The 17,282-nt window shown below is 53.0% G+C and overlaps 1 protein-coding gene across 3 annotated transcripts in view; it reads right to left on the reverse strand.

Moving 5' to 3' along the window:
* The window catches only part of ZBTB17 (zinc finger and BTB domain containing 17), a 31,276-nt gene that overhangs the window by 2,156 nt on the left and 11,838 nt on the right, over positions 1–17,282 (reverse strand). For 2 of the 3 annotated variants that reach the window (XM_054720701.1, XM_054720703.1), the window contains exons 2-9: positions 4,169–4,375; positions 3,594–3,710; positions 2,942–3,130; positions 2,142–2,279; positions 1,711–1,836; positions 900–1,135; positions 670–812; positions 284–584 (exon numbers count right to left, since the gene is read on the reverse strand). In XM_054720701.1, the coding sequence (XP_054576676.1) occupies positions 284–584; positions 670–812; positions 900–1,135; positions 1,711–1,836; positions 2,142–2,279; positions 2,942–3,130; positions 3,594–3,710; positions 4,169–4,375 (1,457 nt within the window). The remainder of the gene's footprint in view (positions 1–283; positions 585–669; positions 813–899; positions 1,136–1,710; positions 1,837–2,141; positions 2,280–2,941; positions 3,131–3,593; positions 3,711–4,168; positions 4,376–17,282) is intronic. The other variant, XM_054720702.1, reaches the window with a different exon arrangement.

Consider the following 17,282-nt stretch of genomic DNA (forward strand, 5'->3'; position numbering starts at 1 on the left):
CTTTGCTCAAGGCCAATGGAATGTCCCAGATCCTAGCAGTGAGAGGGAAGCCATGCCCACTCCACTTCTTTCTGGTCTAAACCCCATCCTGACTTCACCCGCCTTCTCACTTTCCCCGGCAGAGCTCTGTCCTGGGGAGTGTCACGCTCTACTCAGCACCTACTTTTCCCACTAAGTCTGTGTCTTCGAGGGCCCCAGCCCGAGGCGGGAGCTCCCTCAGCCCAGGGGCCCCCTCCGCCCGTCAGTGTGCAGGGCGGAGGCGCCCCAGGGGGTGCCCACACACCTGGTTGAACTTCTTGTCACAATGAGGGCACTTGTGCTCCTTGTCAGTGTCGTGAGTCTCCAGGTGGCGCATCTTGGAGGTGGGGTCGGAGAAGGAGCGGCCGCAGTAGTCGCACTGGTAGGGCTTCTCGCCGCTGTGCACCAGCTGGTGCCGCTTGAGGTTGCCGGACGTGGTGAAGAGCTTGCCGCAGTCCTCGCAGCGGTAGCGCGCCTCGCCCGAGTGCCGCTTCTTGTGCAGGTTCAGCAGGCTGATGAGCCGGTAGCTCTTGCCGCACTCCTCGCAGCCGTAGGGCTTCAGCGGGCTGGTGGTCAGAAGGGAGAGGAGGGGTCGCTGGGGTCCTACCAGGGCTGAGCCAGCGGGGACAAGCAGCAGGCCGGGCACTGCACCTGTGCGTCTTCTCGTGGGCCTTGCAGGCGGCTGGATCAGAGAAGGCCTTGCTGCACTCCCGGCACGAGAAGGGCTTCTCGCCTGTGTGGATGCGGATGTGCCGCTTGAAGTTCCCCGTGTGTGTGAACTCCTTCCCACAGTCCTGCAGGGCGCGGGAATCGGGTGTGAGGGGGGTGCTGGGTGGAGGATGGGGCTGGGCAGGGCGGGTGGTGCCACCTGTTGGCCGCACCTCGCATTTGTGGATGATGGAACCATAGGCCTTGGACTCGGTACGGTCGCCATAGGTGCTTGGGCGCAGGCCCCGGGCCTCTGCGCCCAGCTCCTGGCCCGAGTCCGTGCTGGCCGACTCCTCACTCTCCTCGGGGGCGTCCCCCTTGTCCAGCTGCGGGCCTTCTTCCTTGACCCCAGAAGGCATGGCGTCCTCCTCTCCCTCTTCTCCTTTCCTGGCTGGCTCCACCTGCATTTCTGAGATGAGGAGGGCAGGCACTGAGGGGCCAGGGAGGCAGAGGGGCTCCCAAAGGGACGTGACCTCAGAGTTAGACAAATGCCAGGAGGCCGACCTGACGTTGGACCACAGGCCCCTCTCTCTGCCTGGGCACCTGGCAGAGCCTGGTAACGTCTGGGCACCACCAATAAAAGGTCCCAGCCCGGGCCAAGGCAGCGCCAGGGGAGCTGCTGACCGGGACATTGGCTGCTTGGAGGATGGAGGCAGCCTCAGGGCCTGGGCACCCTGGTGGGCTGCAGGGCAGCAAGGGCATTGTCAGCCAACAAGCACTGGGGGTTGTGGGGTGTGGGTATAAGGCTCCCCTTGGTGCTTGGCCTGGGTGTCAGCAATGCTTCTGTCCCAGTGGGAAGCACAGCCAGGTAACACAACCAAGAGATTGATGTCCAAATTCAAGAATGAGAAAAGATGTCGCCCCAAAGCTGAAGTGAGTGGGTGGCTCAGAGTGGGATCAGCTGTAGGAGGAGGAGAGGGACCTGGGGGAACTGCATGAGAGGGAGGCGTGCGAGTGAAGGTGGGCCTGGCTGGGTGGCGGTACCTTGCTCTGAGCTCTCCGACAAGGCGGCCTCGGCCTCAGCAGCAGCCATGCCACCGGTGGGGTCGGGCTTGGGCTCTGCCGGCGGTGGCTCCCGGGGGGCATCGGCCTTCTCCGTCTGCTCTGCACCTGGGGGTGGGGAGGCGGGACTGAGACTCTATCCAGGGACCAAATGGCTCCCCTGGACCAGGCCCCTGTAGTGGCTGTGGCTCAAGGGTGGGTGGGGTCTGGGCGGGGCCAGCACATCCAAGCTCAGGCTGTTTGGCCTCTGCTCTGGCTGGACCAGACACCCCAGATCAACCGTGGTTCCTTCGGGGTAACCTGAGCTCAAGGGTGCCCCTCTATCCCAGCCCCAGGAGCCTCCTGAGGAAGCCCCTCACTGTCCAGGGGCCCAGGGAGATGGTGGAACAGTTGGCTTCAGCGTCACAACTCACCGCTGGCCGCACTCTCCGCCTGCCCGCCTCGCTCCTCCTTGGGCTCCCTGCCTGGGCCCCTGGGTGGGCTGCCTCCGGCAGGGTTCAGCTCACTCAGCGTGGTGGCCGCAGCCTTCTCTCTGGCTCTCCTGTCCCCTCCTGGAGATGGAACCAGATAGACCTGCTGTTTCCCATCAAGTGCCACCCCTTGGAGAGGTGAGGGTTCCCAGAACTCGCCAGCTCTTCTGGAGCCTCCCTGGAGGTACAGCTAAGTAGTGGTTTCTTCATTCAACAAATTATGCACAAGGCACCTACTGTGCACCTGGCTGCCAGCAGACCTGGACATACCAACCACAGCTGCTGCTTCTGGGGGCTCACAGACCGGCCGGGACACAGACCTCACAGGGGAAATACCAATGCTGCCAGGGTCAGTGCTTAGAAGGAGAGGAGCGGGTTCTCTGAAAGTGTTTCACCAGGAACCCGGCCCAAACCAGGTGTCGGGGGCTTTTCTGAGAAGTGAGGGGGACAGAGGAAAGGCCCGGAGAGGAGCGTGCAGGAGGAGCGCGCCATGTGCGCGGCCTTGAACCAGGCCCACCGCCAGTTCTCAGCAGCGAAGCACGAGGGAAGCTGGAGAAAGGGGGGACGTGGTAGGTAAAGGGCGCCTCCGAGAGGCCTTTCTCAGACTTTACTGCAGCTAAACCTCACCAGCACCCCACAACACAGGCAAGGCCAGAAGAGGAAACTGAGACCCAGAGAGGTGACGCAGAGGCAGAGCCCCCATCAAAAGCCACCTGCTCAGGAAAGCCTGCCGATAATCTTACCTTCCATGGCCAAGGCCTCCGTATTCTCCCCAGGGCTGGTGGCCGGCTCGGCGAGTGACTTGAGGGCATGGCAGGCCGTGATGATGTCCTGCATCTGCAGGAAGCTGGCCACGGCCAGCACATCGTCCACATTCTCAGAGCTCAGGCTGAGCTTGGCCGTGTAAATAAACTCCAGTACCTGCCCCAGGCCTGCCAAGGACACAGACAGCCATCACAGACCCGCCTCCAGGCCTGGCACCAGCAGGTGCCACTCGGCGGCAGGATCCAGGGATTTGTAAAGAGCAAGGTGACAGGCCGTCCTCTCCCCATCTCCTGTGCTGGCAGAGAGGCAAGCAACTGGGGAGTCTCAGCCCAGATAACAGCCTCCAAATGGAGGTACAACCAGAGGGCAGAGGGTGTGAACGCCCACCCTACACAGAAAACAGAGGTGTGACTACTCGCCCTACACCGAGGACAGAGGGTGGGAAAGCCCAGCCTGCACAGAGGATTCAACAGAGGACAGAGGATGTGAACACCTGCCTTGCACAGAAGACAGGAGGTGTGAACGCCTGCTCTGCACGGAAGATAGAAGGTGTGAACACCTGCCCTGCATGAAGGACAGACGGTGTAAATGCCCACCCTGGACATACTCTACCCAGCCGCTACTCCTCACCGCCAGAAGGCAATCCAACCAAAGTGATAGTAATGACTTTCATCGGCGCTCTGCCACAAACTCTCTCGCTGACCTCCAGGCCAGTCACCTGACCTCTTTGGGTCTCAGTTTCCGCATCTATAAAATGGGGGAACATGACCTTGCCCTGACCTTCTCATAGCACATGATGCCATGCTGAGTTGGGAGACCAAATCTGACCAGTTCCTTCTTCAATCCCAAGGCCTTCCTGATCCCCTGCCCCAGCCCCCACCCTTGCCATCCTCCTCATGGTTAGCCCTGGAATAGGGGGTTCAGGACTCAGAGCCCACCTGTTGTCTGTGTTCACTCCGGCCTGGAGCTCATGGTGAGCCCTGCCTGCCGGTTCTCCCCTCACCACCTGCTCCCAGTCTAAACAGGCCCCCAAAATGTGGTAGAAACTCGGTACCCACACACTCATGGGTCCTGTATGGGAGGCCTGGTGCACCCCACACCCTGAAGGTACTGCTCCCAGGAGGGCAGGGACTGTGTTAGGAGGGCACAGAGTCAGCCAGAGCTTCTGGCCCTCAACAAACTTGCCCCTGGACCTAACAGGGTACCTGCTGCGTTACTGATGTCCAGTTGCACCACATCCTTCTGGTCCACGAAGAGCATCTTGAAGTACTCGCTGCAGGCGGCCAGCACTGCTTTATGGGCCTTAAAATCAACACCGTCCACCACAAAAGTGCAGTCACACAAAAGCCCCTGCTGCCGCTGCTGGTTCAGCTGCTCCAGGACGTGCTGGCTGTGCTGAGGGAAATCCATGGCTGGGGAGAGGCAAAGGGCTTCGTGTCAGTGTGGACGGAGGATGCCAAGCAGCCTCAGCACGGCCCGAAACTCCCAGGTGAGAAATGTGGGCGACGGAGAATTTAAACAGTCCACGAAGGGCAAACAACTCCAGACGACCCGGGGTTCCTGGATTCCTGGGTTTACTGGCAGGAAAGTTTCAAAACCCAAAAAGTATCAGGGAACCAACAAGAAATAGCCACCTCGTGTCTTGCCAGGTAACGACTTTTTAAAAAGTAAAAAGACACACACAAAACACTGTCAGCATTGCAAAAAAAAGACAAGGTCAGTTTAACATTTTTTACAAATCTTAGAATAAAGGGCAGATGTTTCAAGTGGGTACACCTGCCTCTATGAAAACGGTTCGACTTTGCTCTAAGCTTTCTGTCTGTCATGCAAGGTGAACGTGTGGGAAGGCAGACGCTTCATCACCCAGGCTCTTGGGAATCGGCCCCTTTCCTGCTGCACCCACAGGGCTCTGCCAGTTCCCTCTGGGCCGCTCCCTGTCTCTCTCATTCACTCAGGGGCTCAGGGAACTACAGAAAGCTGGACAGTCCTCTGCCGCCAGAAACCTCCCAGGCTGTCCCCGGAGAGAGAATAAACTCTGACCCTGACCCAAGAGCTGCTGGTCTGGCTGCAGTTTCTCTGTCAAAGGCCTCACTTAATGCCTGGAAATCCCACAAGTGTCTCCAGTAAAAATGCTCAGAGCAATTCCATGGCCTGGTGCCAAGAGAGCCTGCACTGCACCAGCCATGACTAAATAAGTATCTAAACTTGCTCTCCTCTCCCTCAAGACCACACCAGTCAGTTTCAAGATCAGCATTTTCTGGGGAAAATAAGCAGGCCCTCCTTTCAAGAAAGAACCAATTTGACACTAAAGTCAATGCCCACTCCTAGGACCACATTACAGAGAAGCTACAGGGCCAGGCCCAGAATCTGACAAGTGGCAGCGGCTTCTCTTCCGGCTCTTCTGGAACCCCTTCTCGGAGGCTAGTCTACGCAGAGCTGCCCCAGACTGTTTCTGGGCAGGTGACAGTAACACTCGGGGCTCTCAGCCCCCAGGTTTCAGCAGCCCTTCACTAGCTCTGGCTGTTCCCGTTCCATCAGCCTCTTGGGGGTGAGTCACCGGGCCACAGCCCTGGAGCTGCAGTGACCATGTATGGCTGTTTGGCTGTGATGAGCCACAACAAAAGCCACACCCCCAGCCCTTCACCCGTGGCTTAACCAGCAAATCCACCCACCCCGTGATGTCTGGAAACTTTCCACAAGTGGGGCTATGTGTTTGCTGAGCTGGGGGAAGTCACCTGGCAGGTGGGCGGAGCTCCATTCAGTAAGGGGGAACGTGGCATTGGCAACAGGCCCCATGTCACAGGGTGCCAGCCTCTGAGCTGTAGTTCAGAGTTGCTGCTGACCCGGAAACACTCTTTCCCTCCCTCCAACATCCCCAGGGCTGTCCTTCGGTCCCAGCCTCCACCTACAAGCTCCCAGACAGAGGACAGCTTCTTGGATCTGTCAGTAATATCATAACTGCCTGTGACGAGAGCGCCTAAATGTAAGCAGGGAAGAGCCAGAAGCCAGCCCAGAGGCAAGAAGTGAGGTACCAGCGGAAGAGCCGGCTGCTGAGCCAAACCAGCCACAGCAGCACGGGCCGCACTGACACAGGACCTCCTGCTCCCCCTTGTGACCTGAGGACTGTAAGCGAGAACTCTGGCCGCTCTGTTCCTGAGCTGGGGACAGAGCGGTGACTGGAAAAGAACTGATGTTCAGCCCCGGGGTTAAACACCCAGGCAGGCCTGGGATCGGAAGGGAGTGCACACGGGCAGTGCCGATGGACCAAAGGCAGGTGGCAAGGAGAGGCCTGGGCCAGATCATCCCAGAGCCGTCTTCTCTGCTGTGGAAAAAGCCACACGAGCAAACAGGCGTGTGCATGTGTGCGTGGGCAGCCCGAATCCCAGTCACCAGTCACCCTCCGTGTCCGCGGGAGCCCCAGGTGAAATACCTCCCAAGCGCAGAAAGGGAGGAACCAGTAGGCCCACCAGGGCCAAATCCTCCACCAGCTTCAGAATGAGCCCCTGCGAGACAGGTCCAAACCCTTCCCTCCTGGCGGTGGGTCTGACTCCCTCACCTTCACCAAGAGCCAACCCAAAAACTGAGCTGGGAGGACGTCTCTCCCAGGCTCAGAAACGACCAGGGAGCATCAGCTGGACCCCTCGAAGTACAGTTGTTCCCGGCCCTCGCAGGAGCCTGCAGAAAACAGAACCCTCCAGCCCAGGCGTCCTCAAACAACGGCCCGCGGGCCACATGTGGGTGTTTTTGCCGTTTTGTTTTTTTACTTCAAAATAAGATACGTGCAGTGTGCATAGGAATTTGTTCATAGTTTTTTTTAAACTATAGTCCGGCCCTCCAACGGTCTGAGGGACAGTGAACTGGCCCCCTGTTTAAAAAGTTTGAGGACCCCTGCTCCAGCCGGAAAGGGACCTGATTGCTGGGAAGACAAACGTGAGAAAAACTCCTGACCAACAGGGTGAAGGGGCCTGCCGGCCCACAGGTCAGGGGACTGGTTGGCCTTGCCTGTGACAAGCCTTGATGCTGCCCCCTACTCCAGAGCTTCCAGGGAAGGGCGGCAAAGCCCAGCTCCTCTGGGCTGGACATATTGAGCGGCGGGGGGTGGGGGGGGATGGGGGTGGGGGGAAGGGAGGGGTGCTCTCATTTTCAGAGGCCTTGCAGGAAGGTGAAGGTCCCTGGGATGGGGTGGATGGTGGCCCAGCACCTCTAGTTCCCCACCCGCCCCCACACAGAGGAGAGCAGCTGTGTGCCATGAGTAATGTTCGCCACCCAATGCCAACCACACTCTTCCGAAGCGAGATGCCTGCCCACAACTGGCCGCTCCCCAAGTGTGGGTGTCGTAGGAGAAAACCAGAGCCCCTGAGTTCCTGAGGCAGCCTGCAAAGCTGTTCCAACAGAGAAATACTCCCAAGAGCATCTGTTCTGACAAATCTAAGAAAGAAAACGGGGAGAGGATAAAGGGAAGGAGGGAGAAGCAAAGGGGAAGGAGGGGGAAAAGAAAAAGGCGGAGCCTGTAAACAGTTAAGCTGCACTTAAACATGCTCAGGAGCCCAACCCTGTGATCAGCCCCAGGGAGTGTGAGTGCAGCCGCAGGGTGTGCCAAGCTCTAAATGGTGTCCCCCACAGCAATGCTGCCTGTGTCGCTGTGGATTCGATGACTGCGCCCAGGCAGGGGCAGGTGGAGCTCAGAGGCCCCGGGCTGCCTTCTAGCTCTCACTGCACCAGCTGGCCGCGGGCTACAAAGCTCAGACAGCCCCTCTCTGCCCAGGACGCTGTGCTGAGCAGGGGAGGGGCCAGCTGGCTTGGTCCTCTCTCAGAGGGCTGAGCTAGAATTAGGCAGTGCCCCCCTCCCAACCTATGTGAAATGCTTGGGAATGGCCACTGCAAAGGAGACTCCAACTGTCTCCTGTTTCCTCCTTCACGGCCACAGGAATCCACCAGGTTCTGGCCAAGCTTAGAGGAGGGTCCAGGGAAATGATGCACCCGCCTGGGCTACCCAGTGGGACCCGTGGTGCCTCAGGCAGGGAGGTGCGAACTGCCTGGTCTGCATGCACACTGTCTGGGAGACTTGAAACCCTGTCATGAGATCAGCTTCTCATGACCAAAGTGCTGTTCCCACCAGCCCATCACCCAAGCATAAGTGAGGGGTCCCTCCCTCCTTACTTCATCTTGCCTAAAGGATGATAAACGGGAGCCTTAAAGTTACTTCGACGTGAGACCCTAAAAACTCAGAACTACAGAAAGAAACGGAACAAGACCGCACAGCCCACTGAACCCCAAGTCCTCGTGCCACATGCCAAAAATTAAAGCGCCAACTGGCACATGAGACAGGCCTGACCTTCCAACAGACTCCTGGCTGCAACCGGGCACCTTCCCCGTGACAGCGCCAGGCGCTCGGCTGTTGCCCTGGATTAATGGGCCAGACCGCAGTGTCAGAGCTGGACTGCTCTCCTGATGGCCCTCAGCCTGGCTGGACACATGGCCTGGGCCCGCCTCACAGGGATTCATTTGGGAAAGAAGTGAGGACCTGGGCCCCCTGCAGTGTGGTTCAAACAGGCACAACTAAGCAATCTGGACATGGATGGCGTGGGTACCAGCCTCCAAGGCAGGCAGCCGACAGTGCCTCCCCTCCTGTCGGTGTTGACGGCAGCTGCTATGGGCTTCCAATGGGAACTGCGTGTCCCTGTGACAACTCGGATCGACCAGGCGCAGTGACTGGCCCGTACGATCTGGAAGATTATGCTTTGTTCCCTTGGAACCCAGCTGCCCTGCTTCAGGGGTGTCTAGGCCTCCTGGTGAAGAGAGGGGTCATGCGGAGGGCCCCGGAGGAGACCCTGACTGCAGAGGCCACGTGACGCAGCACCGCAGTGCCCCTGCAGACAGCGCCCAGGCTCCGGGTGACATGCTTTCTTGGACCTTCCAGCCCAGCTACCAGGTGAATGCTGTCACAGGAATGACCTCAACATCACACAGTCAACTGCCCAGTCAGCCCACAAAACTGGGAGAAATAATAAACTGCTGATGGTTTAAGCCCCGAAGCTTGGAGATGGCCTGCTTATAGCAAGAGAGAACTGACACAAATGGTAAACTAGACGGAGAAAGGTACAAGGAACAAAAAATTCGGGATAATGGTTCTCTCTGGATGGGAGGAAGGGCAATCAGAATACTGGGAATGTTCTATTTCTTTACTTGGATATACCTAGATTGATTATTTAAACTAAATGTGTACATTTCATATACTTTTGTAGGGGAACACTTTCCAAAATGTGTATTTATATCCTTTGCTCATTTTTAGAAAAAAATATATTTTATTGATTTTTTTAGAGAGGAAGGGAGAGGGATAGAGAGTTAGAAACATGGATGAGAGAGAAACATCGATTCAGCTGCCTTCTGCACACCCCCTACTGGGTATGTGCCTGCAACCAAGGTACATGCCCTTGACCGGAATCGAACCTGGGACCCTTGAGTCTGCAGGCCGACGCTCTATCCACTGAGCCAAACCGGTTAGGGCTCCTTTGCTCATTTTTTAAAATATATTTTTATTGATTTCAGAGAGGAAGGGAGAAGGAGAAAGAGATAGAAACATCAATGATGACAGAGAATCATTGATCAGCTGCCTCCTGCACACCCCACATTGGGGATCGAGCCTGCAACCCAGGCATGTGCCCTGTGACCTCCTGGTTCATAGGGCGACATTCAACCACTGAGCCATTTCCCAAAATTTGGCTAAATCCTATATAATAAAGAGGTGATATGCAAATTGACCCTCACGCCCTCACATCACAAGATGGCCACCCCACGTCATCACAAGATGGCCACCACAAGATGGCCGCCCCACGTTGTCACAAGATGGCTGCCCCCACATTGTCACAAGATGGCCAGTGGGGGAGGGCAGTTGTGAGCGACCAGGCCTGCAGGGGAGGGCAGTTGGGGGTGATCGGGCTGGCAGGGGAGCAGTTAGGTGTCAATCATGCCAGCAGGGGAGCAGTTAAGGTGTCAATCAGGCCAGCAGGGGGGTGGTTAGGGGGCAATCAGGCAGGCAGGCAGGCGAGTTGTTAGGAGCCAGCAGTCCCGGATTGTGAGAGGGCTGTCCCAGATTGGAGAGGGTGCAGGCTGGGCTGAGGGACAACCCCCCACCCCGTGCACGATTTTCGTGCACTGGGCCTCTAGTTTTTAGTAAGAAAAAGTGAGTACAGGTGCCACACTCAATCCACGCAGACAGGTTGTTTCCAACACGCTCACCGCCACTCTTGCCTGGCTGGTGAGGCCCGGGCCACAGGCTTCAGTGGAGGTAAACAAGCCACACAGGCTCAAGAGGAGTGGGGTTTGGGGGAGAGGGGCTGGCCACCTCATTTGTTCTTCAGTTCCCAAACATCCATAAACACACTGCTGACAAAAGAAAGGCTTCTCCTTGGGTCATAAAAGCCACTCTGCTCAAGTCAACAAAACCCAAACCCCAAGTCCCTCCAGTAACAATAAACAATGAAATGGCATTTACGGAGTCTCTTCAATATGCCAAGCAACATGGTGCCAGGCATGCGTGGCACAGCCCGATCACCTGAAAACTAAGAACATGGCTACTCTGGGCACCAAGTTTGCACTGCTGCTTCCAAGGTAGGGATTCGAGAGGCCGATCAGTACCGTGGGGGCAACAGAACCTCAGAGGTCAGCCCAGGGGGGACCTGAATCCAGGTTCTGCCACCTGCCATGCTAGCAGGTGAGCTCCAGCAAAGCTTCTCCTCTCGGGGAGCATTTGAGATCTTGATCCTGAGCATATGTCGTTAGTTTAGCTCAAATAAACTCTTATGAAAACCTAAAAAAAAAAAAACACTCAAAAAACCTAAAAAAAGTTTGTCCTCTGGCAAAATGGGGCCAATGGGACTACTTGCCTCATCCGGAACAGGATTAAATTAGATACCGTATGCAAAGGGCCCACACAGTGCCTGGCACGTGGTAAGCACTCAACACACTACTGTTACCAGGAAACAGAGATGCAGATTAGTGTGGGGGTTTTTAGGCCAAAGATCATATCAGACAGTTTCTAAATATCCTTTTATGCTGGGCACCTCGGATGCACTCAGTAACTATTTGGTGACTTGACCTTGTTAAGAAGTTGTAATCATAACCCATTATTCCTTCTAAATGCAGTCTGGAAAAACCCCAGAGCCCAACCAACATTCTGAGAGGGAGAGAGTGAAGGGAGGGGCACCGAGCGAGAATCAATCAGAGCAATTTTCTCTGCCAGGGAAGCACTTTATATTGAATAACTGTCCTGTTAAACCCCAAGGGTGCCCCCTGGTGAGGGCTGACGCGTCTGCCCAGAGCTCTAAGTGGGCCCACAGAGACCTGCTCCATCTCAGAGTCAAATGGGCACTTGTCAAACATGAAATAGTTATTATCATCAGGTTATTAGCACGCACTCAACTGCAGGCATTTTCCAAGGCAGAATGACTGTGTCTACCACAAGGAGACACTGAGCATGACAAACAACACTCCCTGGCCCCAGAACATGCTGCGCCCGCTGCGGGCCTGGACATGACACAGCCACTGCCTGTCCAGGGGTCTTGTGTAACCCGAAGCAGGTGAGATGGAACACCATTTGGCTTCCATTGCTCAGAGTTCCTGATTTTCTAGAAATACAGGTGACTCTTGCATAGCTCAGCACACCTGAACTCAGGCCAAGGAAGTGGAAGTTCACAGCAGTCCAGCCTTGCAGATAGAAACCTACCTACCCCACCCCTTTCAGTGCTGTGTGGCAAGAGGCAAATATCAACAAGACCAGCCCTCCCAGCACTTTCTTCCTCACCCAGAAAACATAGTTCTTCTATTAAGCTTGTGTTTCTCAAACTTTTAAAATCCATTTCCCCTTTAGATAAACATACAAACCTGACTCATCCCTTCCCAACAGCCCCAAATTCTGGCTTCATCTGTTTTTTATTTTTACTTATTATTTGAGAAACATCGAGTTGTTGTTTCACTTACCTATGCATTCATTGATTGATTTTTGTATGTGCCCTGACTGGGGATCGAACCCATAACCTTGGCATATGAGGACGATGCTCTAACCAATTGAGCACCCAGCCAGGGCCTCTGACTTCATCTTCTACTGGACAGTAGCCCCCACACTGAAAGTCACGGCTACCACCTATATAATCTTACCAGCCAAGATCTGGTAGTATTTTCTTTACTGAAGTTTGTGTGATAAAAAAATTATTTTTTTTATTTTTTTTAATCTAAAAAGAATATGTAGCCCAACTGGTGTGGCTCAGTGGTTGAGCATCAACCTATGACCCAGGAGATCAAGGTTCGATTCCTGGTCAGGGCACATGCCTGGGTTGTGGGCTCCATCCCCAGTGGGGGGAGTACAGGAGACAGCCGATTGATGATTCTCTCTCATCATTGATGTTTCTATCTCACCCTCTTCCTTCCTCTTAAAAAGATTTAAAAAAGAAAGAAAAAAAAGAATATCTAAATATAAAGTTAAATTGTGATACTGAATTTGCTTTTCAAATGATACAATTTTCACTATCCCTGAGATTTAACTGCACTTCCGAAGAGGGAGAGGGCATCCCTGCCCCTGACCCCATGAACCCCACTGCTCTAGGAAGTGGCCGAATGGGAAGGCTGGCGGCCCTGAGGAAGGTGCTGTCCTCATCCCAGCACACACAGGCCAGTTTGGAATCCATTATGCCAAGACTTGCTCTGTGAGCTCTTGAAGTGTGACACAGTTACGGTAAATTAAGGGCCTTGCTACCAAAAAGACAAAATCAGAACATGTGGGACTTGTGGGTGTCTGATCATTCTCCCGACATCCTCCCAAACCCCATCTCAATACTTCTGAGCGGTGGCGGCAAACGGACACAGCCTGAAATTACACGGTAGGAGTCTACTAGGTGTACCGGTTAATAACGCGGATTTTGTAATCAAAGGAAACAAGATGATTTCAAGAGAAACATCAAAAGTGCTTTATTCAAATAATGTCCATCGCTAGCTACACATTTCCCCCATCTTTCAGGTAATTTGTGGATACCGTCCCAATAGAACTTTTCTTGTTTTGAAGCAAACCAGAGACCCAATTTTCCACTTCTTCATACGTTTTGAAGTGCTGCTCAGAAAGTGCGTGTGCCATCGATGGGAACAAGTGGTAATCCGAAGGAGCAAGGTCTGGTGAATACGGCGGGTGGGTTAATACCTCCCAGGCAAGATCTTTTAACGTGTCTTTATCTGGTTTTGAAGTGTGTGATGGTGCATCATCATGAAGCAAAATTACTTTGCCGTGTCTTCTGGCACATTCTGGTCCTTTCACGATCAAAGCGTGGTTCAAATTGATTATTTGTTGTCAGTAGTGATCAGTATTAACTGTTTCACCTGGTTTTAGAAACTCATGATACACCACACCTTCCTGATCCCACTGAACGCAGAGCATTGTCTTCTTTCCGAAGCGATTTGGTCTTGCAGTTGATGTTGATGGTTGACCTGGATCAACTCATGATTTTGTGCATTTGGGATTCTCAAAATAAATCCACTTTTAATCGCCAGTCACAATTCGATGCAAAAAAGACTTTCTTTCATGCCGCTGAAACAATGTTTTACTGATGACTTTTTGGTTTTCCATTTGTCTTTCATTTAGTTGATGTGGCACCCATTTTCCGTCCTTTAAAATCTTTCCCATTGCTTGTAAGTGATCGGAAATTGTTTGCTGAGCAGCGTTTAATCTTTCTGCAAGTTGTTTGTGAGTTTGACATGCATCTTCATCCAGTAATGCTTGTAATTGTTGGTCTTCAAACTTTTTCGGGTGATCTGGATGTTTTTTGTCTTTCACATCGAAATCGTCACTTTTAAAGCGTTTAAACCAGCGTTCACAAGTATCTTGAGATGGAGCATGTTCACCATAAGCTTCCTGAAGTATATGATAACTTTTTCTTCAAAATAAAGTAATGAATTAAAACTTCCCGCAAATGCTCTTTTGGCATGAAATTTGACATTTTTAAGCGTAAAAACATCTGTGATGTTAACACCTTCAGAAAATTTGACATATGACGTTTTGAAGCTTACTGTCAATACAACAAAATCGCATACATATCAAATCGCATATATATCAACATATTGTGTAGCTCCATCTATTGAAAAAATCCGCATTATTAACTGGTACACCTAGTATTAAGTCCTGCCAAGCTTAATAGACTCACTGCCTGGTGGGTCTACTCATTCCTTCTTCCTTACCGCTGCTCCAGGCACCTGCTCCAGGACCTTGCTCTCAATCGGTCACAAATGAAGTTGGGGAACACGCCCGGTACAGAGTGATGATTCCTGGCCTTATTGAATATGATTAACTCAAGGTCAAAGTATTCTGTGGACCCTTACAAAATAATTGTACTTTTGGTGCTTATTAACTGAGAAAATAATAGACGAAGACCACTATGGAAAATGAACTTCATTCTATCAATCACAATAGCATCTATATTTACTTGAGAAACAACTCTGTACATGAATGAGAAATCTCCCCTAATACACAGAAACCTGTGGTGATGCAGCTGCAGACGACTCCTAATTACCCTAATTACTGCATTCCCCTCTGGGGGTCCCCTGCCCATAAATCAGGAAGCAGGCAGAGAAGAGGCTAATGAACTTCACAAACATTAGTGAGTGCTCATTGTGTGCTGTCTCAGGTACTGAATTAGAGCTCTGAGCCTGGTGGAGAAGACATGTAATAAATCAATGTAATCCTCGATGTCAGGTAATAAGTGCTGTGAAGAAAACCTAAGTAAGCCGGGGAGACAGAGAGGCAGAGGCTATCTGGTATTTGGGAAAAGACACTTGAAACCAATACAAAATAGTATTGAAAGTAAACTGTAATGGAAAAATAAATAAACAAAATGTAGGAAGAACTATTTAGGAGAAGGCTCAAAGAAGACCTCTTTGAGGTGACATGTAAGAGAGACCTGACCTGAATGAAGTGCTAGAGTGACCCATGCCGCCATAAGCCAGGGATCAGGACAGACACACGGAAGAGCAAGTGCAAAGGCCCAGAGCCAGCATGACGTGGCCAAGGGGCCAGCGCGCCTCTAGGGGAGGACACGAGTGGGCGTGAGGGTGGCCGAGCTGGCAGCGGCGATGCTGACATCGCTAGGGTCTCAGAGGTAAGCTAGGCATTGGGGTTTCTCCTAAGTGCACTGGGACGCCCTAGGGGAGTTGAGAGCAGAGCATGAGATTGTGAGGGGGCGGGAGTGGACCCGGGGGCACCAGCAGAGAAGCAAGAGATGGAGGTGCCTCCACCAAGGCGGGAGTATTCTGCCGAGCCATCACCGGTGATCAAAGTGTGGGCTGTGGGCAAAAAGCAAGGAGTCAAGGATGACACCAACATCTCTTGCCTGAAAAACAGGCCGAGAGGTGGTGCCATTTATGTTTAGGGAGGTGAGGAATGATGGCGGGGCAGATTAGTGGGGGGAAGCTTTGGCCTATTCCAGCTGAGATGCCTGCAGCAGAACTGGGGATCAAGGCCACAGATGGGATGGGGTCTCCACAGGAGCGAATATGGCGTAAAGAAGAGGCAAGACCAATGGACTCAGATTCAAAGAACGTGATTTGAACCCTGGCTCCCACCTTACTGGGGTGGCCTCATGCAAGTTTCTCTGAGATTTAGACTGCTCACCCATTAAACAGGGAAACCACCATATAAACAATGACTGTGCGGATTAAGAAGATAGATAACAGGAAGCATTGCACAAATACTGGCAAAAATGGAATTAGATATTAGTTCTCTAACACAAGTCACTAACCGATACTCGGTTAAACAGAAAGGGGAAATATGGAGTAATGAGAACAGGACAAAGCCGGTTACCCCAAGTGAGCTCCCTTCACCAGCGAAGCGCACGGCGCCTCTCCAATGGGCAGCAGGTCAGAGCCTCGGGAAGTCAGTCGGTTGAGACCTGAGGAGCCCCAGCCTGGTCCAACGTGACAAAAAGCTCACGGACTGGTTCCCACCAGGCTCCGCACGTCTGCTGCCAGGCCTTTGCCACTGTGGACTTCCGGCACAAAGCCCAGGAAGCACTGCCCACTCGAGTTAAACACGAACGGATCTGGGGATCTAACCTTTGTATGTGGTGGGCTGAGGGGTAGTGTAGCGAACATGTACTTCAAAGTCAAGTGCAGAGCACTGCCTGGTGCAGGTGCCCTGCTGGGACTGGCAGCTCCACTGGGAATAAGGCCAGGGAGAAAGGCCGAGACTCACTCCCCTCTGATGAGCAATGCAGAGGGGCCAGGCAGGGCCCGGCCCGCCACCCCAGGACTCAGCGTTCATCCTCAGCAGGGCATGGTTAGGCGCACATTTCTGGAGGTTACTCGGACAGACTGAAAGGGGGAGCTCAGAAGCAGACAAATATGTTAGGAGGTCCCACAGCACTGGACCCTCGGGATGTGAAAAGGGGACACTGTCACCCCTCGCTGGCCCTGGGAGGGTCAGCTGGTGCCAGAATCCAGTACACATGGATCTTTCTGCGCAGCCTGTGCACGTGGCCCTCCCACTAAACATTATAACATCCTCTGAAGGTTCCAAGTACCTCTTCTCAGAGTGGCTCAAAGTCCCTTAACACGCAGCACCTGACCCTCCTAAGGGAAGCTGGACTATGTTGTTTGTCCAAAACCATAAACAAAAAAAAAAAGAAAAAAGAAAAAAGAAAAAACCATAAACCCAGGCTGGGAATTCCTCTTACTCACATGTCTCTGGAGAAATGTACAAGACACTGGTTAGGGGATTCCTTTGGGAGAGGGGAAGGGGGAAAGAACTTACACTTTTCACTGTATATCCTTTCTGTGTGTGTGTGTGTGTGTGCGTGCGCATGCGCACGCATGTATGTCAATATATATGTGTCTTTTGATATATGTTTTTTTATTCATTTTTGGAGGGAAGAGAGAAGAAAGGAGAGGGAAAGACAGAAACATCGATGAGAGAGAAACATCGATTGGCTGCCTTCTGCACGCATCCTACTGGGGATGGACCCCGCAACCTGGGCACGTGCCCTGCCCAGGAATCGAATCAGAGACCTTCTTCCTGGTGCATAGGATGACCCTCAATCCACTGAGCCACACCGGCCGGCTCCTTTCTGTATTTTTTGTTTTACCATTTGTAAGATTACCTACTAAAAAATTAAAACAGAAAAAAAGGGAAGAAAATGTCCACAAAGTCAGAACACCTTTGTTTCTATTTACCATAAAACCTTTAAGACATTTTCCACAAGACGTGGTGACTAAGCACTTCTCAACAGGAAAGAAAAACTCACAAGGGAAATGGAAAATTATGGTAATTTCCAAAAAGAATGTGTC

Source organism: Eptesicus fuscus, chromosome 9 (assembly GCF_027574615.1).
Source record: "Eptesicus fuscus isolate TK198812 chromosome 9, DD_ASM_mEF_20220401, whole genome shotgun sequence".
NCBI classification, from domain to species: Eukaryota; Metazoa; Chordata; class Mammalia; order Chiroptera; family Vespertilionidae; genus Eptesicus; species Eptesicus fuscus.